The sequence below is a fragment of the Corythoichthys intestinalis genome, chromosome 3, assembly GCF_030265065.1.
Source record: "Corythoichthys intestinalis isolate RoL2023-P3 chromosome 3, ASM3026506v1, whole genome shotgun sequence".
NCBI classification, from domain to species: Eukaryota; Metazoa; Chordata; class Actinopteri; order Syngnathiformes; family Syngnathidae; genus Corythoichthys; species Corythoichthys intestinalis.
The window spans coordinates 27,237,280-27,261,740 of record NC_080397.1 but is presented as its reverse complement, the minus strand read 5'-3'; the positions used below and the strand labels follow the sequence as shown (position 1 = coordinate 27,261,740).

General features: G+C 40.2%; 1 protein-coding gene across 2 annotated transcripts in view; it reads right to left on the bottom strand.

Moving 5' to 3' along the window:
• The window catches only part of LOC130912928 (netrin receptor UNC5C-like), a 404,638-nt gene that overhangs the window by 191,780 nt on the left and 188,397 nt on the right, over positions 1-24,461 (bottom strand). For both annotated transcript variants that reach the window (XM_057831087.1, XM_057831088.1), the window contains exon 2: positions 19,862-20,098. In XM_057831087.1, coding sequence (XP_057687070.1) covers positions 19,862-20,098 — 237 coding nt within the window. The remainder of the gene's footprint in view (positions 1-19,861; positions 20,099-24,461) is intronic.

Genomic DNA, 24,461 nt, shown 5'->3' with positions numbered 1-24,461 from the left:
TGAGCTGTGTTGCTTTTACGCCAAACATATGGTTTTGCATTGTGGCCAAAAAGTTCAATTTTGGTTTCATCTGACCAGAGCACCTTCTTCCACATGTTTGGTGTGTCTCCCAGGTGGCTTGTGGCAAACTTTAAACGAGACTTTTTATGGATATCTTTGAGAAATGGCTTTCTTCTTGCCCATAAAGGCCAGATTTGTGCAGTGTATGACTGATTGTTGTCCTATGGACAGACTCTCCCACCTCAGCTGTAGATCTCTGCAGTTCATCCAGAGTGATCATGGGCCTCTTGGCTGCACCTCTGATCAGTTTTCTCCTTGTTTGAGAAGAAAGTTTGGAAGGACGGCCGGGTCTTGGTAGATTTGCAGTGGTCTGATGCTCCTTCCATTTCAATATGATGACTTGCACAGTGCTCCTTGAGATGTTTAAAGCTTGGGAAATCTTTTTGTATCCAAATCCGGCTTTAAACTTCTCCACAACAGTATCTCGGACCTGCCTGGTGTGTTCCTTGGTTTTCATAATGTTCTCTGCACTTTAAACAGAACCCTGAGACTATCACAGAGCAGGTGCATTTATACGGAGACTTGATTACACAAAGGTGGATTCTATTTATCATCATCGGTCATTTAGGACAACTTTGGATCATTCAGAGATCCTCACTGAACTTCTGGAGTGAGTTTGCTGCACTGAAAGTAAAGGGGCCGAATAATATTGCACGCCCCACTTTTCAGTTTTTTATTTGTTAAAAAAGTTTAAATTATCCAATAAATGTTGTTCCACTTCACGATTGTGTCCCACTTGTTGTTGATTCTTGACAAAAAAAATACATTTCATGTCTTTATGTTTGAAGCCTGAAATGTGGCGAAAGGTTGCAAGATTCAAGGGGGCCGAATACTTTTGCAAGGCACTGTATATGACAATGGCAGTCAATGAGTCGACAAATATACAATCGTCCCACTCTTTAGCAGTTGGTAACCAAATTGTCAATGGATTTTATTTATTTATTTATTTATTTATTTATTTATTTATTTATTATCCTTAGTACTACAACCTAACTACCTCATATAATTTGTGATACCGAACAGTGAGACCAGTGTGTCTCACTCAGATGTCGCCCGGGTTAGCAAGGTCTGCGCCATGTGCTGAGGAACCAGGGCACTATAGTAAGAAATAGGCTACTGGAACACGCAGCAGACGGATGGACATGAGATGCGAAAAAGGCACTGTTGGAATGTTACCACTCTAGTAACCCTAGTGACAGGTCTATACATTAGCTACATATGAATACTTTGACACTCACAGTCTACGTTGACACCGAAACAGCTAGTAGCTCAGTGTTCCAACATAAGCAAATGGCAACTGCTATTATAGGTACAACACGTTAATGCTATAGCAAGGGGGAGCCAGGGGGCCAGGTCAGAAGGAGAGTTGTTGCTAACTCTGGGTACCAAGCCCAGTGACAGAGGATCAGAATGAGAGAGTAACGCCGACACCGGCTAACAAGAATGAGAGAAGTACCAGCAGAAAGTCTCTTAGCTAATGCAGCAATAAGAATTATCCCTACTGCGACAATAACTGAAAACAATGACCTGATACACAGTACAGCAATAGTAATCCTTGAGATGCTTGGTAAGCATAATGATAATGATATCATGAAAATCAATAAGGAGGCACCATGGCGGAGAAGGATGGAACCCAAAATCAAAGCAACACGGAGGGAAGTAAGCCAATTGTCAGAACTCCGGAAAGGTGTGACCAGAAAATGTTTACCCAAGAGGTACAGTCAGATGCCCATTCCTGAGACTCTGGAAACTGGCAAACAAAGACTCCAAGCCTTGGCTGGAAGACTCAGGACATATATAAAAGAGAAATAGAATAAATAGAAGTCAGGAAAAAAAACGGATCTGAGTAATTAACAGCGATGCCCTCCCAGTGATCAGATACCCTGCTGGAATAATAAGATGGCCAAAAGAGGAAGTTCAGACCACAGATGTGAAAACACAGAAGCTGCACACTATGCACGGAGGGTTCCACCCCAAATCCAGTATCCAGAGGCTATACACTAAGCGCCAGGAGGGAGGCCAAGGGTTAATGAGCATCAGGGCCACTATCCAAGACGAAACATCCAAACTCCACAATTACATCACGGAAATGGCCTCAAGAGATGGTGCACTTAGTGAATGTTTCAGACACTGGAAACTGGAGGAGGAGGAGTTGGAGGAACCATCATGGGAGGAAAAACCCCTGCACGGTATGTAGCACAAACAGACAATTGATGTGGCAGATATGAACAAGTCCTACCAATGGCTAGAGAGGGATGGACTGAAAGACAGCACAGAGGTGCTAATCATGGCAGCACAGGAGCAGGCCTTGAGCACCAGAGCAATAGAGGCCCATATATACTTCACCAGGCAGGATCCCAGGTGCAGGCTGTCCAGAAAGGCCCCTGAAACAGTCCAACACATAATAGCAGGGTGTAAGATACTGGCAGGAAAAGAATACATGGAACGCCATAACCAAGTAGCCGGTATAGTGTACAGAAATATCTAATCATAGTATGGAGTAGAGGCCCTATATCGCAATGAAAACACATCCCAAGGTGATGGAAAATGAGAGGGCTAAGATCCTGTGGGACTTCCGGATACACAGTGATAAGATTGTTGTGGCAAACCAACCGGACATCGTGATCATGGATAAGCAGCAGAGGACAGCAGCAGACGTCAGCTGTTGTGATCAATGTAGCCATCCTCAACGATGGCAATACCAGGAAAAAGGAACACGGAAAACTAGAGAAATACCAAAGGCTTAAGGAAGAGCTGGTGAGAGCCTGGAAGGTGAAAGCAACAATGGTGCCCATTGTCATAGGAGCACTGTGGGCCATATCTCCCACACTGGAGAATTGGCTCCAGCAGATACTTGGAGAAACATCAGACATCTCTGTCCAGCCGTCCAGAAGAGCGCTGACCTAGGAACAGCAAAAACTGCGCAGGACCCTCAAGCTCCCAGGCCTCTGGTAGAGAACCCAAGCTTAAGATGAACAGCCACCCACGCACCAAGGATAGATGGGGGTTGGGTGAGGCAAGATGTTTTTTTTTTTTTTTTTAATAAATATATATAAAGACTTGGTCTAACAATGTAGCTAAAAATTATTTTAAAAAATAAATAAAAAAAATCACAGATATCGAAAATTCTTAAATAATTCATAAATGTTATATTTTTTTTTTATCTGAATTACCTTTATTTATGTTTCATTTTAGTTTTTAAATTCTTTTTTATTTTAACATTTCTTACATTTTATTATTTCTTTATGTGCATTTATTTATTGATTGATTTTTAATTTTTGTTTTTATTTTTCAATCTTTAGTTGTATTCATCAAATTGATTTTCATGTACTTACTGTACACTGCTGAGCAAAAGTATTGGCACTTTGCAGTTCTGTCAGATAATGCTCAATTTCTCCCAGAAAATGATTGAAATTACAAATGCTTTGGTATCTTCATTTATTTTGCTTCCAATGAAAAAAACACAAAAGAGAACGGGAACAAATTTAAATCATTACCATTTTACACATAACTCCAAAAATGGGCCGGACAAAAGTATTGGCACCGTTTAAAAATATCATGTGATGCTTCTCTAATTTGTGTAATTAACAGCACCTGTTGCTTACCTGTGGCACATAACAGGTGGTGGCAATAACTAAATCACACTTTCAGCCAGGTAAAATGGATTAAAGTTGACTCAACCTCTGTCCTGTGTCCTTGTGTGTATCACATTGAGCATGGAGAAAAGAAAAAAGACCAAAGATCTGTCTGAGGACTTGAGAAGAAAAATTGTGAGGAAGCATGGGAAATCTCAAGGCTACATGTCTATCGCCAAAGACCCGAATGTTCCTGTATCTACCGTGTGCAGTGCCATCAATAAGTGTAAAGCCCATTACACTGTAGCTAACCTCCCTAGATGTGAACGGTAAAGAAACATTGACGAGAGATTTCAACAAAAGATTGTGCGGATGGTGGCTAAAGAACCTCGACTAACATCCAAACCAGTTCAAGCTGTCCTGCAGTCCGAGGGTACAACAGTGTCAATCCGTACTATCCGTCGGCATATGAATGAAAAGGGACTCTATGGTAGGATACCCAGGAAGACCCCACTTCTGACCCAGAGACATAAAAAGCCAGGCTACAGTTTGCCAAAACTTACCTGAGAAGCCCAAAACGTTTTGGAAGAATTTTCTCTGGTCAGATGAGACAAAAGTAGAGCTTTTTGGGAAAAGGCATCAACATAGAGTTTACAGGGGGGAAAAAAAGAGGCCTTCAAAGAAAAGAACACGGTCCCCACAGTCAAACATGGCTGAGGTTTCTTGATGTTTTGGGGTTGCTTTGCTACCTCTGGCACTGGACTGCTTGATCGTGTGCATGACATTATGAAGTCTGAAGAGTACCAACAAATTTTCCAGCATAATGTAGGCCCCAGTGTGAGAAAGCTGGGTCTCCCTCAGAGGTCATGGGTTTTCCTGCAGGACAATGACCCAAAACACACTTCAAAAAGCATTAGAAAATGGTTTGAGAGAAAACACTGGAGACTTCTAAAGTGGCCAGCAATGAGTCCAGACCTGAATCCAATAGAACACCTGTGGAGAGATCTGAAAATGGCAGTTTGGAGAAGGCACCATTCAAATCTCAGAGACCTGGAGCAGTTGGCCAAAGAAGAATGGTCTAAAATTCCAGCAGAGCATTGTTTAAGAAACTTATCGATGGATACCAAAAGCAGTTGTTCGCAGATATTTGGTTAAAAGTTGTGCTACCAAGTATTAGGCTTTGAGTGCCAATACTTTTGTCCAGCCCATTTTTGGGAGTTTTGTGTAAAATGATAATGATTTAATTTTTTTTTCATTCTTTTTTGTGTTTTTTCATTGCAAGCAAAATAAATGAAGATATTACTACCAAAGCATTTGTGATTGCAATCATTTTCTGGAAGAAATTGAGCATGATCTGATAGAATTGCAGGGGTGCCAATACTGTTGTCCAGCAGTGTATGTTATCCCACAATGTTTTTTTTATGTATATTTGTTGAATGTAAATTCAGGCATCATGGGGTTAATGAAATGAAACACTTGTGTGTGATAAATAGGCTGAAAAAAAAAACTGAATTCAAGAAGGGAGCTAATATTTTTTCACAACACTCTATATTGTCTTGGGCATATTGTATGCATGTTTTTTTCACGCAATATCTATGGCGCAATCCAGACGAAGGTAGGTGGTGTTTGCTCTTCAAGGTCTTGTGCCTGCTGTTGCTGAGGAACAGGATATAGCCAGCTGGCACGCCATACAGAACAGCGGGTTCAGTTAGCCGCCATTGTCCGGCGACGTGACAGCATGAAATCGTCAGCTCACCTCCCACGTTTGCCTCCAACACGCTGAATGAAATGGATGTCGAACGGAGCAATGAAAATTCCCGTGTATTGCGGCGTTGCCGCGCTCCTTGGTTTTGGCAGCTGCAGATGCGCAGAACTTGCGTCAAACGTGGTCAAAATAAAAGAGAAGACTTCCTTCGCAGCCATTATGAAGGAAGAGCAGGCATGTGGGATGAAGGGAAACATGATAAGAAGATGAGTGGGAAGAATAGAAGCTTGGCGAGAAGAAAAAAAAGATAAACGTGCCAAAATGTGCGCATAGCTTAGAAGGAGAGATGCAAATCAACAATGGAGGTTCTCCTGGAAATACGTCACAGTAAATTCTGTGTGGTGCACTTATTTCTGTCACTGGCTTCCACTGACAGCGCTGAATGGCCAATCCATTTTATCGGATTGGACCAGCAAAAACAGATTGGACATCTTGCACTGTCAATGAATCAGAGATTTTCAGTGATTTCTCCCTACTTTGCACTTCAAACTTTGCGCCATCAGTCCATCGCAAAATGATTTTCAATTAAAAAATAAATACAGTGGTACCTCTTCTTAAGAATGTCTCTACTTACAAAATTTTAAGGTTAAGAGATGCCTCAATGGGAAAATATTGCCTCTTGTTAAGAAATAAATTTCAGGATAAGAAAGGCAAAAATACAGTATGGCTGGTACTCGCAGCTTCAAGAGTTGACTGAAAATAACATACTGTAATTTTCGGACTATAAGCTGCTACTTTTTTCCTTCAATTTCAATCCTGCGGCTTATAGTCCAGTGCGGCTTATTTGTTGATGTATTTGGGCTAAAGGTAACACATGCCTCCTAGCATGCATTGCAGTTCTACAGATGTAAATAACAATCAAAATTCATGTTCTGTGCTAATTATTTAGTCAGTCACTGTTCCAGTTTTTTTTTTTAATTTTTTTTTTTTTATAGCTAGTTGTGGTATTTGGTAACGCTTTGTTTGACAGCGGCGTCATAAGACTGTCATAAAACAGTTATAATTATGACATGAATACTTATGGCAAGTGTCATTAAGTGTCATCCGACAAATTATGTTACGCACTCCATTTATGTCCAGCTCGGATCTTTTAGACCCATTCAAAAGTGAGATAATTTGCAGGATAACACTCAATGTCATCTGTTATCTGTGACAGTATCATGTCATAAAATTGATTGTTTAATGACAGTCTTATGGTGCCACTGTCAAATACAGTAGAATGTTACCAAATACCATAAGTAGCAATTAATGAAACAACTGGAACAGCAACTGAAGAAATAATTAGCACATAACATGAATTTTGATTGATATTTATATCTGGAGAGCTGCAATTCATGCTAGGAGGCATGATGAACAACAACAGTGTAGACAGCAGGTAGCAGCAGAGGTTGACTGTCTCCTTCAAGGGAGCAGTGACGGCCAAATGAAGTTTCTTGAAGCAATGAGGCTTTGCAGCCAATTGATTCAAAGCTTCATGGTGGTTCATTTGGTCTCATGACAGTCGTATGATGCCAGAGTCAAATAAAGTGCTACCGGTTAATATCTTTTGGTGTAAATATTCCATAACACAGTGAGGACAGCTGCGGCTTATAGTTCAGTGTGGCTTATCTATGAACAAATGCCATTCTCTTGTCACATTTGGTGGGTGGCGGCCTATAGTCAGGTGCTCCTTATAGTGCGAAAATTACGGTATACTTTATTTAACAACATTACTAATACTGTAAAATTACGGTACTTATATCCGCTCTGCAATTGGCTATTGCCTAGCATTCCTGGCATCCAATTTGCTAAGAGGGACCTCTACTGTAGGTGTATGTGTGTATCTCAGCATCATGTTCATAATATGCTCAAGTCAGATTTATGTTTATGTGCAATAATCTAATTGTAACGTATATTTGATACATGTTTTGATGCATTTTTATGCTTTATAAAAGATTTGTGTCTGAATTTGGGGGGGCTTGGAACGGATTAGGGCATTTACAAGGAAAACGCGTCTCTCTCTACTTGCAGAATTTTCAAGTTAAGAATCTACTGACAGAACCAATTAATTTCTTTCGTAGAGGTACCACAGAAAATAAATACACTGTTTTATAGAGATGTCCCAATCCGATCACATACAGCCTCTCATTCTCCCACTTGCTGCTCACCAGGGCAGTTAAAGTTAACGATGAGTGACAGGCGTACAACCTTTGATCTTGCCAGAGAAGTTTGGGAGCGCTGCGCTTCAAAGGAGCCAACTCGTTTAGCTTGTTAAACATGTGGCAACTCATTATGTGTGTGTAAGCGACCAGTGTGAGCGGATTTGAGTGGACTCACTCATTGGAGCATTTATAAAGACAAATATTTTGCTACGTTATTCTTTGTTTAAAAATAATTCGGTGGGACAATAACATGTTTAAAATTGATCACAATTGTTACATTTGAAGTGCATCAAAACCATTTATTAAAATATACATGAAAGTTTTTTTAATGATACTTTGGGGGGAAAAAGGGAAAAAAACGTCTTGTATTTGCAATGCTAAAACTGAGAAAATACATTGAACACACACACAGAATAAAGTAAATAAGGTCCACCCCTTCTTCACGGATTTTGATTATCGCCATTAACCGCGAAAAATGAGGGATCACTGTAAATGGGTTGGGAAAGTAAAGATAACTGCAATGTGGATGAGCTTGACACCTTTGCCTTAATGAATGCTGAATGATGATGAGAAAGAGAAGGAAGGTAAAAAAAAAACAAAAAGAAAAGGACACAAGACAGCATCAGTAATTATCCAGCCTGCTGGCTGTCATCCAGCAATTATTATTATTTCTTTCTGACACATCCACACGTCTCAATTATGTGCACATAATAAGATGGGCAATTAAGATTGGGAGAGTGAAGATACACACAGAACAAGCGAGATCCAACGAGGGAGAATCTGCCTTTACACGTATGACAATTTTCTGTTGTGACTGACACATTCATCGTTGGCATTCTCACTATATTATAGATTTTTAAATGACTGTATGTCAATATCATATTGTCTAAGTATTGTTAGTGTTGTTGATATGTGTTTGACTCTTTCAGTGTCATTGACGATGCTAGCTATTCGTGTGGCGTCGAGTCATCCTTCTGCTGTCAATGTAAACAAGTTTGTCAGTGGTTTATTACTAGTAGACGTCCAATCTACAAGAGCATGGCTTGCATTTTGGAGGCTGGCCTGACCGCAGAAATAGTAACCGCTCGGTTAGGGTTAGCATGTAGCCTAGCTGTCACGCCTCCTGTTTTGTTTAAGCTCTTGCAGCGGTCTCCGATGCCGCTGCAGGGAAATTACAAGAGGCGTTTTACTTCGCTGAAATTCCTGCGGCATAAAATGCCGTTCGGGAGGTGCAAGAAGTTGGCAGTTTTGACCATAATGCAGTAATTTAGCCCCGTCATACTGAATAAATCTATTTTTAATATTTCACATTCTATTTAGCACAACACTATCGGCAATTACAATTTATGTAGCATTCGGGGAATCAAAATGTATACAAAGAATATCCTGTAAAAACATTGGAGTCGAGAGATTCAACCAATGATGGCATTTTGTGTTGCCCATGCAGTCTGCTCTGGTCATCAGCCTTGTCTTTGTTGTCTCTGTTGCCTTTTTCTTGTTCTGAATGTTACTCCGCCTCCAAATATGACCCAAACATACATTACAAATATAATACACACTTCCTCTGGATAGACAATATTGTTCTAAAAATTAACACTTGAACCAGAATCGCTGAAAAACGCTTTCTCCTCCATTTTTCTCAATGCTAAAACCTTCACCTAGTGACGTCATCACCAAGATGGAGGTGCCGGTGCGCTATGATGACAGGCGGAGCTAAACGGCAGCTTTAAAGACGCAAATCTCAACATCTGCACTTTGCCAAATTATTTTGTATAGTTGAATCATCTCAATATAAGATTTTAAATTCAATATTAATGCTATTTATTACTTTATTTTTCATGTCATATACACTTTAAAATTTATAGCTCTATATACAGTATTTGTAGTTATACATTTTCCCACGGTGGGACTAATAATGGTTCATCACATTTTATCTTATGCTAAACTGTTAAGCATATTTTTAACATTCATATCGGCAAAAAATACACTTATTAAATAATTTAAAAAAAAAGAAAAATTAAATTAAAAATCAATAAAATAAATTATTAATAAACATCCTGTTCCCCTGTCTCTCCATTAGATAAGCCAGACTGATGAAAAAGGAGTGGAGGACTCACAGGGAGCACAGGCAGGTTATGATTATTTCTAAAAACTTTCGAATCTACAGTATTAAATGTATAATCATGTTGTCACGCAATGAAAAATATTTAACAATTAACTACAGGATTTGTAATTATCCATCCATCCATCCATCCATCCATCCATCCATCCATCCATCCATCCATCCATCCATCCATCCATCCATCCATCCATCCATCCATCCATCCATCCATCCATCCATCCATCCATCCATCCATCCATCCATCCATCCATCCATCCATCCATCCATCCATCCATTTTCTATCCTAGGATACAAAGAAAACTGTACTGCATGGCTACCGAATTGAATTCAGTAAGAAGAGATTTACAGGATACGGCGTAATGTATTTTTCGGACTATAAGTCACAGTTTTTTTTCATAGTTTGGCTGAGGGTGCGACTCATACTCTGGAGCGACTTATGTATGAAACTGTTAACACATTATTATATCATTTCACATTTTATTTTGGTGTTCTGGAGTGACAGTGATGGTTTGGGAAACTTGTTATAGATATTTGAACAAGTCTTAATAGCTATGTTACGTTAACATACCGGTCACGTTTGCATTTGGTTGTTCATGCATCATGTAACATAATCATACTGTAAACATATTCAGCATATTGTTCTCTATTGTATTTTTATTTTAAATTGCCTTTCAAGATGACATATGTGTTCTATGTGTTGGATTTTATCAAGTAAATTTCCCCCAAAAATGCAACTTATACTCTGGTGCGACTTATACTAGTATGTTTTTTTTCCTCTTCATAGGGCATTTTATGGCTGGTGCGACTTAAATTTAGGTGCAACTTATATTCCGAATATATATATGTATATATATATCAGGGGCTGGTTAACCGAATATTTTCCGTCGTTGACCAATTTTTTAAAACGGTGACGGAAAAAACTGAAGTCCATCCGTCATTTTGACAGGTTGCAATTCACACCCCAGACCACAGGGTGGTGAGTGAGCATATTAATTAGCTATTGTCTCTCTTCATGCATGACGTCGTTGGCCTTACTCTGAAAAAATGTCAAGGCAACTGAGTGTCCGAAGTTTCTTCAAAAAGCCCCAAAACAACGATGGTGTTGATAAAAGAGGTGAAAAAACAGGGACTGCACAAGCGGGCACGCAATTCAAGTCCATGCGCACCAGGAGGAAAGTGTGAGACTACGTTCAGGCCACAGCAGGTGAACTGTTAATTTCATTGTTCCATATGCTACATATAGTAGGCTAGCTACCTAATGGGGGCCACTATCAGCTGTTTTTGTCACTGCGGAGAAAAAGTTACATATTCATCTGCTTGATGTGTGATGGCACGGTGTGGATTCTCTGTTAAGCTTGTTCGGACAGAATATTAATTTAAAATGAATGAAAACTAAATACTATTGAATATGTTGAAGCGGTATGCAATGTTAAGAGTCTTGTTAGCTGTAGGCGCACTATCCTATTCCCCCACACTATCCACTCGCGGGGGCCTGCGCTTGTCAGTGACGTTTCTTATTCTCGCTATATGATTATACAACTTTAACATTTGTTAATAATACACTCTGTGTGTAGTATCATCCATCGCTTTTACTTTTTAAATGGGCACTTATAAGCGAACGCAAGAAGTAACAACGGGAACATTTTTAAACAGGCATTTCACGGGAGAGCATTTTGACTCTTCGGCCAATCATATAGCGAGAGCGAGCGGATAGTGAGGGGACCACGCGCGGCTCTTAAAGAGCATATGACACGAGAAAAAAAGTCTTAAATGGCATTATTATGTGAATTAGAATCATATTTTGAGACGATTCGACTATATACAACAATTTAGCAAAGCGCAGATGACGAGAAATTAGTCTTTTAATCTGCCGGTTAGCCACGCATACCATTATAGGGCTTTAGCGTCCCCAACAGGTGGATGACGTCAGCGGTAGACTGGGCTCATCGGTTTTACTATTCAGCCCATTGAGGGGGAATTATTCAGAACGAGGAAAACGCGACGAAGATAGCCGCAAAATGTCATTGTTTCAGTCTCTCTACTCCAATATTTTTACAGGATATTCTTTTTATCCAAGTATTTTTTTCCCCAATAGCTATATAAATGGCTTGAGAATGACCAGTCAGCCTGTCAAGGGGGAACTATTCACAACATGGAAAACGCGACGAAGAGAGCGGCACAATGTCAGTGTTTCTGTCTCTTTACTTCAATATTTTTACAGGATATTCTTTTTATCCAAGTATTTTCCCCAATTGCTAAATAAAGGCATGGTCATGACAAATGACAGTCTTGTGCTGAATGGAATATGAAATAATAAAAATGCATTTATTCAGGACGACACGGCAAAATTACTCCATAATGGTCAAAACTGTCGACTTCACCTTTACTGTCGCACCTCCCGAACGATATTTAATGACACCTAAATCGGACATATGTCATTTCCCTTCCCCGGCTTCGGAGAATGTAAACAAACCAGAAGGCCTGACAGCTAGCCGACATGCTAACCCGGACCGAGTGATGTTTCAAAGTCTTCCAAGCGGAAAATCACACATAACTAGCCTGGATTATTTGACACGGTTGTCGAATGTCTTTGCGGATCGGCAAACCGCCCGGCGGAGAGCAATTTACAGTTCGTTCCCGGAGGAGGGTGGCTGGAGTTGTTGTGCAGCTAACGTGCTGCTGCTAATGAGCATTAGGAGAGCTTTTTACATGCCTATCAATGATCAAACGTAAGTAGTCCTTTATACAAAGGAAGTTTGTAGTGTTTACTTTGTAATCGCTGTATTCGTATTTGACATAATACAAAACGAGATGTTTACTCACTTCCTCGTACGTCCAATGGTCCCACAGTAAATATCCACGGTGAATGGGAACCTTTTGAAACTCCAAAAAGGCGCATATGCCTCTCCCTCATACAGAATGATTTATTGCAGCCGTTTGGCTGGCGTGATGCGAAAAATAAACGTATTAATCCGCAAAATCAGCTGAATCCTTCGTCCTCATACACAACAGTACACTGTAGCGTGAAGAGGACGTCTTCTACCGTGCACGTCACAGCGCCCTCCTCCTCAATGCAAGACCGAAGCCGGAAGTCACTCATTTTCATGGCGCGGGATTAAAAAAACTAAATAAAAATAGCGATCGCTTCCACACACATCCAAGCGGTCCAGATCATTCAGGGGCATAAAATATCGCGTGTATTATGAAATAAACATGCTTTTTCGTGTCACAGGCACTTTAAGTGTCTCTGTCACGGGACTGTCGTAGCCGGAGTAGGCGCTTGAACCTACACCGGTAACGCGCTCGGCCAAATGGACACACAAGTACGGAAGGTGAATTATGCCAAACAAAGGGTCACCACAATGTCATTATCATCATTTTAAAAATTTAAGTGACGGGTAAAAATAGATTATGACCGGATTTTTATGACCCTGTCAGTCAAAATGACAGACAACGAAAAAGTCTAGCGCAACCTCTGATATATAGTGCCTTGCAAAAGTATTCTGCCCCCTTGAACCAACAAGTGGGACACAATCGTGAAGTGGAACAAAATTTTGGATAATTTAAACTTTTTTAACAAATAAAAAACTGAAAAGTGGGGCGTGCAATATTATTCGGCCCCCTTGCGTTAATACTTTGTAGCGCCACCTTCTGCTCCAATTACAGCTGCAAGTTGCTTGGGGTATGTTTCTATCAGTTTTGCACATCGAGAGACTGACATTCTTGCCCATTCTTCCTTGCAAAACAACTCGAGCTCAGTGAGGTTGGATGGAGAGTGTTTGTGAACAGCAGTCTTCAGCTCTTTCCACAGATTCTCGATTGGATTCAGGTCTGGACTTTGACTTAGCCATTCTAACACCTGGATACGTTTATTTTTTAACCATTCCATTGTAGATTTGGCTTTATGTTTTGGATCATTGTCCTGTTGGAAGATAAATCTCCGTCCCAGTCTCAGGTCTTGTGCAGATACCAACAGGTTTTCTTCCAGAATGTTCCTGTATTTGGCTGCATCCATCTTCCCGTCAATTTTAACCATCTTCCCTGTCCCTGCTGAAGAAAAGCAGGCCCAAACCATGATGCTGCCACCACCATGTTTGACAGTGGGGATGGTGTGTTCAGGGTGATGAGCTGTGTTGCTTTTACGCCAAACATATCGTTTTGCATTGTGGCCAAAAAGTTCAATTTTGGTTTCATCTGACCAGAGCACCTTCTTCCACATGTTTGGTGTGTCTCCCAGGTGGCTTGTGGCAAACTTTAAACGAGACTTTCTATGGATATCTTTGAGAAATGGCTTTCTTCTTACCACTCTTCCATAAAGGCCATATTTGTGCAGTGTACGACTGATTGTTGTCCTATGGACAGACTCTCCCACCTCAGCTGTAGATCTCTGCAGTTCATCCAGAGTGATCATGGGCCTCTTGGCTGCATCAGCGGTCGTTTGAAGCCTGAAATGTGGCGAAAGGTTGCAAGATTCAAGGGGGCCAAATACTTTTGCAAGGCACTGTATAAATATATATATATATATATATAATGGTTCCAGTCCACCCCTGCCCCCACACATACGGGTACAACCATTTGCACTGCCTTCTTGAAAACACTGCCCCACACGCAAATGCTATACATCCTGTAAGCGTCTCTCCCACACAATACACCACAAGGTCCAGAACATTTGTGAAAGCAGTGAGCTATGAACTATGAACAAGCAAAACAATAGGAAACCAAGGGAGTTGGACACCAACTCACGCAATGATGATGTACAGCTGAGCAGTGTAGACGAAAGCACATAGTTTGGTCGTCTTTTAAATCATGATATGACACAAGAATCCTCAAAACACCAAGTATAACCTTCTTTTTTTTTCTCCGAGTGGGTGTATGTGTGTCTTTGACAGCTGAATCAGTGGAAATATCAAGCTGGGCTTACTTCCTGTCTTGGCTCGGTTACCCGCAAACACAAGCGGGACGCTAAATGATACGCAGAGCGCCATCGGGTTCAACTATGCAGCGGCAAAAGCGGAGAGTCAGATGATGTAAGATGACAGGACTGTAAGGTTTTTTTTATTCCGGGGTGGGAACAACAGCCCCGTTATAACTCAAAATGACAAAAGGAGAAAATAAACCACTAGTGAAAAAGTCAGAGAATGCCAAAGGCCAGTTAGCAGGTTGGTTTTTAGTTAACTCGTTCCGTTCCATTTACGATGATGGACGTCCAATCCTAGTTCGTAAAAACTGAATTCACTCTCTTTAAATGAGTTTAATACTAGTAGATGTCCGACCCATTTTGAAGTAGGAGGTTGGCAGCAAATGAACGTTCGTTAACTCGCTGTCAACCCTCCCACTTCAAATGTATTGGACCTCTCACGCCTGAGGCTGAGTCGCCTTCAGCCTGTAATAGCAATATAATAGGATTAATGCTGTACTTAACATAATGTAACTGTATGTGTATTTTTAAAAATTCTTACAAAAATAAAGTGCAAAGCCAATGAAATAATTAAAAAAAAAAAATAGTCATGAAAATCGGGCACGGAAGAAGGACTTACATGCAGGAATGGGACTTAAGCGGAGATACACAATGACCTAACATGGATTGAACTGAAACATAACTATCAAATTTCACCTCAAGAACGATAGAAGTAGATTAGTAGAAGAAGAATAAGAGGTAAAAAACAAAAACAAAAACAAAAAAAAAAGTAAAAATAAAAGAAGTAGACAGAGAAAAGGTAGAAGAATTACAAGAAGGAGTAGAAGAAGTAGAAGTAGATATAGTAGTAGAAAGAAGAAAAAGTTGAAGTAGGTGTCACTACCCGATTGTGAGTGGCTACCAGATTGCTACTGCGCATGTGTGAACCGATGTCACTTCCTCTTGAGTGTTGACAGCAGATATAGATAAATACATGAGAGATTAAATGATAGAAATGCATTTTTCTTTCTTTTTTGTATGGTAAATTTGAAAAATGAATCATAAGAAAAAAATCCAATGAATATTACATAGATAGAAGAAAACACAATGCCTAATTCAGTTTTAATGTATATAGAACATAAACTTAAACAAACTATACTTAAATATGCAAATATAGGGCTCTGAAGCTTTCTTACATTTTTACAATAACACAGTTTATTACATTGATCTTTTCAAAGACCAACTAAAAAGGCTAGTTAATCTATAGATATTTGTAAAACCTCAGAGAAACATTGTATCTTACAACAAAGTGTGTAAAGTTTGAATAAGGTTTTTCTTTTAAATTTTAAGAGCGTGAATGGTCTCTGAAGGGTTTACTTGGAGTGACGGGAAAGGAAGACAGTTAGGTAAGGACAGCGTTTATTACATTCTTGAAACACATTATGTCTTATAGATCGTAAGGGTGTAGGCATGGGTGCTCCACATTCTTGTACAGTAAGTAGGGTTATGCAATTAAAAGTTGCTTGCAATCTGCCATTAATCAAAAGAAAAATAATTTTTATGTGCCGCGATACCCTTAAAGTGTGGTAAATTCAGACATATAAAAACTAGGGCTGTCAAAATTATCGCGTTAATTAACGGGCGGTAATTAATTTTTTAAATTAATCACGTGAAAATATTTGACTCAATTAACGCACATGTCTCGCTCAGTCAGTATTCTGCCTTTTGGTAAGTTTTACAGCAAGGCTTTTTGTGCTGTCTAACAGCGAACTCTTGTGGTCGCTTTGCGACATGGTTTATTGTTTTCTTGCCAGTTCAATATGGCTGCACGACGTCTCGGGCTGACGCCTACGTTGTAATGTTGTGCTTATATTAGGGGTCGCGTTAACCGAATATTTTCCGTCATTGACCGTTTTTTTAAAACGGTGACAGAAAAAACTGAAGTCCGTCTGTCATTTTGACAGGTTGCAATTCACACCCCAGACCACAGGGTGGCGAGTGAGCATATTAATCAGCTATTGTCTCTCTTAATGCATGACGTCGTTGGCTATTCTGTCAGAATATTGTAGCGTCACCGGGGTCTGGCGGCGGCACCGTGATTGACACATCAACGCGAGGTTCTTATTGGTGCACCCGGTGTGCCAGCGTGTCATCCAATTGGTGGACTAGATTGCCGCCTGTGTATAGACCCCAATCACGTGACGTCACAACTCCGCCCCCCTGACTGGAGCCGCCATATTGTGTGTCAGCTCGTCGTGTTTACACATTACCGCGACGTACATGCCTCCTATTACGGCGTGTTTTTCTGCTCGTTAACATTAATAATCAAAATGGTGAAGGCGTGTGTGGTGGTTGGTTGCAGTAACAGAGAAGATAGACGGAGAGACTTGAAGTTCTACCGTATTCTGAGAGACCCGAAGAGGAGAGCGAGATGGACTGCTGTAATTCGACAAGAAATCTGGGCACCAAACGATCACCACAGACTATGTAGTAGTCATTTTATATCTGGTAAGATGCATTTAATATATATTTAGAAGATTTTGGGCTGACAACCACAATTAAGATCATTGTGTGACGTTGGTGATTGGGGTCTATATAGTTGCCTCTTTTTCTTTGGGGGCGGAGTTGTTGTTTTGTTGGTATTGTTGACTGTAAGCAGAGTAAAAAGAGGGAGAAAAATACCACGACTTCCGTGTCTAATTTTTCGCCGCCAAGCAAGCGTTACAATATTAATAAAAAATGAATGAAAACTAAATATTATTGAATATGTCATCATTATCATTTTAAAAATTTAAGTGACGGGTAAAAATAGATTATGACCGGATTTTTATGACCCTGTCAGTCAAAATGACAGACAACGAAAATGTCTAGCGCAACCTCTGGCTTATGTGATCCCATCCATTTTTTGTATGAGACGCTTTTTGTTTATGTTTAGTGAACCTGTATAAACCCTACCCACGTGACGTCACAACTCCGCTCTCCTGAATGGTACCGCCCACTTGTCCGTCAAAACATAGTGTTAACCTGTTACGGCTACGTACATTTCTCCTATTTACGGCGTGTTTTTCTGCTCCTTAACATTAATAATCAAAATGGTGAAGGCGTGTGTGGCTGTTGGTTGCACTAACAGAGAAGATGGAAGGAGAGACTTGAAGTTTTACCGTATTCCGAGGGATCCAAAGAGGAGAGCAAAATGGACGGCTGCAATTCGACGTGAAAACTGGGCACCAAAAAATCACCACAGACTATGTAGTAGTCATTTTATATCCGGTAAGATGCATTTAAGATATACTTAGAGGGTTTTGGGCTGACAAATAACCACAATTAAGATCATTGCGAGGCTAATCGCCGACAACATACGACGTAGTACGACATAGTTTCAAATTCAAGATGTTTGTGACTTCCCTTTCTTCCACCATCGTTATTTTTTTAATAATATTTAGCTGGTACCAAGTGAAAGAAACTGGCCTCGTCTACAGGGCTGACAAATAACCACAATTAAGATCATTGCGAGGCTAATCGCCGACAACATACGACGTAGTACGACATAGTTTCAAATTCAAGATGTTTGTGACTTCCCTTTCTTCCACCATCGTTATTTTTTGAATAATATTTAGCTGGTACCAAGTGAAAGAAACTGGCCTCGTCTACGGGGCTGACAAATAACCACAATTAAGATCATTGCTAGGCTAATCGCCGACAACATACACGTATGTATGTAGTGAGAGTGCTATCGCTAAACCATATAAACATTTAAAGCCTTAACTCCATTGACAAACGACATGAAATACATTAGACTTGACAGTGGATGTTAGCAATAACAAAAGATTTTGAATTGAAAATTTCGTAACTCACCTTTCCAAGCACAAGATAGATTCCTGCCGAATTTTCGTGGACGAGGACCTGTTTCACCCAACCAGCAACGAAGAATTTATAAGCCTCCAAGCTCTTGAAGTTTTTCAAATTTTCGTGGGAATAGGCTGATTTTGTGTGGACAAGATAATTGTAAATATCAGCGTAGCAGATGTCAGGCAGACAGGGCGAAGACAGTGGGTCGAAAAACATCGATTTGGGCATCAAATATGGATCTGGCGACTGTATAGAACGAAGCTTTTCCACATAACGCCTTTTATGCAACACATCCAGTGAGTTTACGGCATCAGAAAGCACCGGGTCTTCCATGAAATGCATTTTAAATTCCTCGATCAATTGAAACCAATGCTAATACAGAGACAAAATGACGGACAAGTGGGCAGAACCACACAGCGAGCACGTGGTTTTGTGACGTCGGTGGGTAGGGTATATAGCGTGCTAAGCTAACGTTGTTGCTAATGCAATGCTTGTGTACTTTTTTTTGTAGTTTTACGACGGTCTAAAGAGGACAATGGTTTGAGGCCATTTTATTAATAAATCAGATGAAAAAGGAAGAAGTCTGATTATTAAGGCGTCGTTCACTAGCTGTCTAGCTTTGGAAAAAGTAGATGCTTCGGAGTGAGGACAGCATAGACAGATTTAAATGACAGTAAAGTGAAATGCCCACTACAGTCCTTATGTACCGTATGTTGAATATATCTATCCATCTTGTGTCTTATCTTTCCATTCCAACAATTTATTTTACAGAATATATATATAATTTACAGAAAAATATGGCATATTTTATAGATGGTTTGAAATGCGATTAATTGCCATTAATTACGATTAATTGATTTTTAAGCTGTAATCAACTCGATTAAAAATTTTAATCGTTTGACAGCCCTAATAAAAACATTATTATTCAACCCACATGCTAGACCATTTGAAGAATAATTTATGTATATGTCCGTTTATAAGCATAAATTAACAGAGGAAGTGGGTTGAGCAGTCACATGAACAGGTAGCCACAATGCACTACATGCTTTTTATGAGTCATGACAAAACATATATATCACCTAAATAAATTTAAAAAATGTATTTTTATCGTTTGACCAATCATGCATATATCTAGTGTATATCTGCCGTCAACGGTCGAAAGGAAGTGATGTCGGTTAGCGCATGTGCATTTGCGATCCGGTAGCCTGCTATGATCGGGTAGTGACAGTGGGAAAACTAGAAGTTAAAGATAAAGGTGACGCTGAAGTAGAAAAAGAAGAAGAAATAGAACAGAAGTGGAACTATTAGAAGGTACAAGTAAAAAATTGCAAGTAGAGGAAGACGAAGAAATTAAAGAACAACGTCAGCAACAACTACTACTACTTCTGTGACTGCTTGACAGGCAGTCAGCTTGTAATAATTGATGCTCGTAGAGTCGAGGTGAGTCCTTACCCGAGTTCTCATCCACACGTTCTTCCACCGTGTGGTCCTTCTGGTGGACCCACTCGCTATTGCACTTGAAGTAAATCTGCGTGGCGGGCGTGGCCTTGCAGTAGAGGTTGACGGGCTTGTTCTTGACGATGTAGCCCTCTTCAGGTTCAAACAGGAAGTGCGGCAGCGGCTCGGGCGGGTCCGACGGGAACGTCTCAGGCAGCTCGCTCAGGCTCAGGAAGTCGTCATCGTCTCTCGCTAAGAAGAGAAGAATGCTAAGTCAGTCAGGAAAAATGCTTTTTGTCATTTTTTTTTTGCAGTTAACACAATCACAGGAATGCTTCATGATAAGAGATGATAAGAGTTTAATAAGAATGGAGCAGTTCAAATACACCACAATTGTCTGTTCATCTCTCCTTAGGCAAGGTCATAGACATATACACACATTATCTGCCTCATGCACATACATCCTGCTTTGTCTCACAGCAAAATGGTAATATCATATCAGAGAGAGGGAGGGAGGGGTGAACAAGGTCAACATTCTCGCACTGAAGGAACACATTAAGAGAGAATAAAAAAAAGTCAAAAGGCATATTTTTCCTTTTTTTCTTGCATATAATTTCCCTTTACTACACTCCTGTTCCCTCCATTCTTCTTCTCCACATTACCCTCATGTCCTTTCTCCATTACCGCCATTTTGCTCAGATTCTTTCATCCTATATCTTTGCTACTTCAACATGCGTTCACTTCTCCATTCTTCTCCCTTTCCACCACCATCATCTTTCTCCTCCAGCAACTCCTTCTTTCTTCCCCATGTTTCTATCCTGCTATCACACTCCAACAATTCATATATTTTACTCTACTTCTATCTTTTCTACTACTTATCATTCTACCATTCAATTGCCTTCCCAACATTATATTAAGTTGTTTTCCAATGTCTACACCTTCTCATTCCCACCAATTATTGCCATTGTCACTTGCTGTTGATTTTGGGACATTTGCATTTCACTTGCTGTTGATTTTGGGACATTTGCATTTCACTTCCTGTTGTTTTTGGAGCATTTCCATATCACTTCCTTTTGATTTTGCAGCATTTACAGTTCACTTCCTGTTAATTTTGGGTCACTTCTCGTTCGTTTTGGGGCATTCCCGGGTCAATTCCTGTTGATTTTGGAGCATTTACAAGCCACTTCCTGTTGATTTTGGAACATATATAATCACTTTATATATAAGTAAAAAATACATGAAGTGACCCTGGAATACCCTTAAAGAGAAATATAATACTAAGGGGCTGTGAGATATCAATAGAACCGTTATGTGGCAAGATAACGAATATTAATAAAGTTAACAAAAAAATAAATCACATTCATGAGCAATTATCGAAAATAGATCCAAAATCACAAACATTTCCAAAAGTATTCCGGAAACAGCCGATTGGGGCTTTGACATCACAGCCAGGAAACAAAAGGTCGAGGCAGGTACCATCGTTGTTCATCGACGAGAGAGTTGCGTTCGTGTTTTATCAAAAAATCGCTAAAATGGTTCAAACTATGCTATGTGGTGTACAAATAGCCATTTGTCGCAATGTAGTACCCATGAGTTCCCGAACGCGAGAAAAAGAGCTGGACTACGCAGACAATGAGTAAAGTTCGTCCGTGAAAAGAGGGCTAATTTTGCAGACCCAGCCTCCGGCAAGGTTTTGTGTGGTGCGCATTTTACACCTGAAAGCTATTCGAACTATGGACAAATGAAATCAGGTTTTGCTAAGAAATTGCTGCTAAAAGCAGATGCGGTGCCCACCATACACGCGCAGCCACCTAAATGGCCCGAGACATCAAAAAAGAGGACAATGACTGGCACTGATGAGACCACCCCACCCCCCATGGCTAAGCAAAGGAGAGGAGCAGCCAAACTCGAAATGGCCAGAGTGAGTACTCTTTTATAATAAAAAACATATCAAGCATTGGATATAGGACTGGACATATGTATAAATTATCGCTCGTAAAATATATACAAGAAATCCTCTAATCCCATTCATATTTGTGTCTGTTAGCAGATCGAAAACGTATGATAGCACATTAAATGATAATTAGTCTATACATTACTTTATTTACGGTCACGGTGTATCATCTTCACAAAAAGAAATGCAAAACAAACCATTCGGTGTTTCATCAGTGTGATTGCTTCCCTCAATGATCGTTTCATTAGGCTGCATTGGGCTTCATTTGGGCTCAAATTGATAACCCAGAACACCAAAAAAAGGTTCATAACTCCCCTCGTCACCATTAGAGTAACGTTCGTTACGTTGGATTCGTCGCTGCAATCATCGCCGCCATTCAGTACTAAGCACTGAGCCGGGTGTTTCCTAGTTGTGACGTCACGCACACAATATGATAGATTTCGGGGATCTCGGGCGCCGGTCGTTTTAGCTTGACAATCGATCCAAATTTCTATCATTTCCTGGTGTTGCGATGTGTGTAATTACACAAAGTGTCATGATATGAATCCAAAAGGCATGCATTTATGGATAAATGATGGAATATTAGCATTTCCCCAGGTGTTTTCATACTCTTTAAAATGTAGAGGAAAAATCCAAAAATCAACAAGGTTCACAATGAACCCATTTCCTGCCATTGACAACTAGAGACATTCAATTCATTTCAGTTCTTCTTCACTATCCTGTTCTTCCATCTTGTTTATTCTCTACTTCTTACTCAACCTTTCTTTAGTTGGTCAACACCAATAAAGTGTGGATAAGGTCAAAGATCTCTTCACTCTTATTCCAGTGTCCTTTTCCTTCAGGTGTATCGTCGATCAATAGCTTGTCAAGGTCACCAACGTGGAAAGGATTACAAGTGTAGTTGGAATAGAGCACAACAATGGCTGCACCGCAGAGAATCAAACATGTGACGTCACTTTTCATGGCTAGTTTGGACTTAGAACAATAGCATCTAAAGAGTTAACCGAAAATATTTTCCTATTTAAAATTTTCAATGCTGTTTTTGGGTAACACTTTAGATTAAGGTCCTAGTAATAAGCATAAATAAGACTTACACAAACTGAGTTCATAAGTCATAGCGCCCTACAAGGACCCTCATAGGATGGAAATGATATGTTTGTAAAACGATTTAAGTATTAGTATTGTCATTTTAACATACACAACACTTATGAGAATCTTAACCTATCCAGTGTGTTTGTGTCCAACTCAAATTCATGTTTTGTTTCAATGCAAATGAAATATTCTTAAGTGTAGTGCTCAACAATTAGTTTGCAAGTACTTGTTAACTGTAACGTTTGTCATGCTTTTTGCAGCGACTGACAGCCTTATTTAGGCAAACAAATCTTTATAATTGCATTATTAATTCTTTAATAAACAGTTAATTGAGCTTTTTGCAGCAACTAGATCTAAAGCGAGCACAAGGCTTTATTAAGGCACATTTATTATTAACAACACATTTAATAATTGTAAACAATTGATTTCAACACAAACATCTGAAATGAACACAAACAGTGATTAAGGTTGATTTAGTAGTGAGGGAAAATAAAAATAATACAACTGTTGGCACAGTGAAGCCAAAACATGTCATTCATTGCTGTTGCTGTGAGGTAAAGAAGGACATTTTTCTCAAAATCTATTGAAGTGAACCTTTAAGGCATTTTTATACAATTAGGTAAAATTACCTGTATTTCAGGTTGGTTATGACCATAAAAACACTGTAATTGTATACAATTAATCAATCACATTAATTAATTAATTAATGAGTTAAATATCAACGAATATTATCTAATAAATTAAATAATTGATAAATCAAAGATATTTTATTTAGCTTAATGTTGATATGTCACGGCCCCGACAGAGGAGGACCACAGATGCGTCACGTTTTCAACAATTTATTGACAGGACCAGCAGGGCAGGTGAAAAGATGGCAGCAGTACAGACAAGGGCTAGGCAGAAGTCAGGTTTCCAAAAGCAAAAGGCAGGTCGAGTTACCAGGGCAGGAGATAAGGCAGCAGTCAGGCAGATTCAGATTCGGCAACGAGAGTCAGATTCAGAGAGCTAGGCAGGCAGGTAACAGGCAGGCTTCGCAGACGGTCTGATAGAGTGGAACTGAGAAGCAAGGCTTTAAATACACAGGTTGATTGATGAATGAGGCAGTGCTATTGGCTGGGCTGTGAGTAGGTGAATTGAAGACAGGTGGGGATAATTGAAGGCAATTAGGCCATGCTGCAGGAGGGAATCAGGTCATGACAGAACCCCCCCCCCCCCCCCCCCAAGGGACGGCCCCAGAAGTCCCCCAAAAGGAACCACCACCCAGGGCGGGCGGATGGGGAGCCGGCGGAGGGTTAAAACTCCGCCGACCGATCAGAGTCCAGGTCAGGATCCGGTTCGGGTGCCCGATGGGGCCTCCTAGGGCGACCCCGCCGTACGGAGGGCTGGTCAGGGTTCTGACGATGGAAGTCAGTGATGAGCGTACGGTCTACAATCCGTCCAGCAGGTACCCAGGATCGTTCCTCCGGACCGTAACCCTCCCAGTCAACCAGGTACTGGATTCCTCTGCCTCTACGTCTGGACTGGAGTAGCCGCCGAACAGTGTAGACCGGGCCACCAGTGATGAGGCGT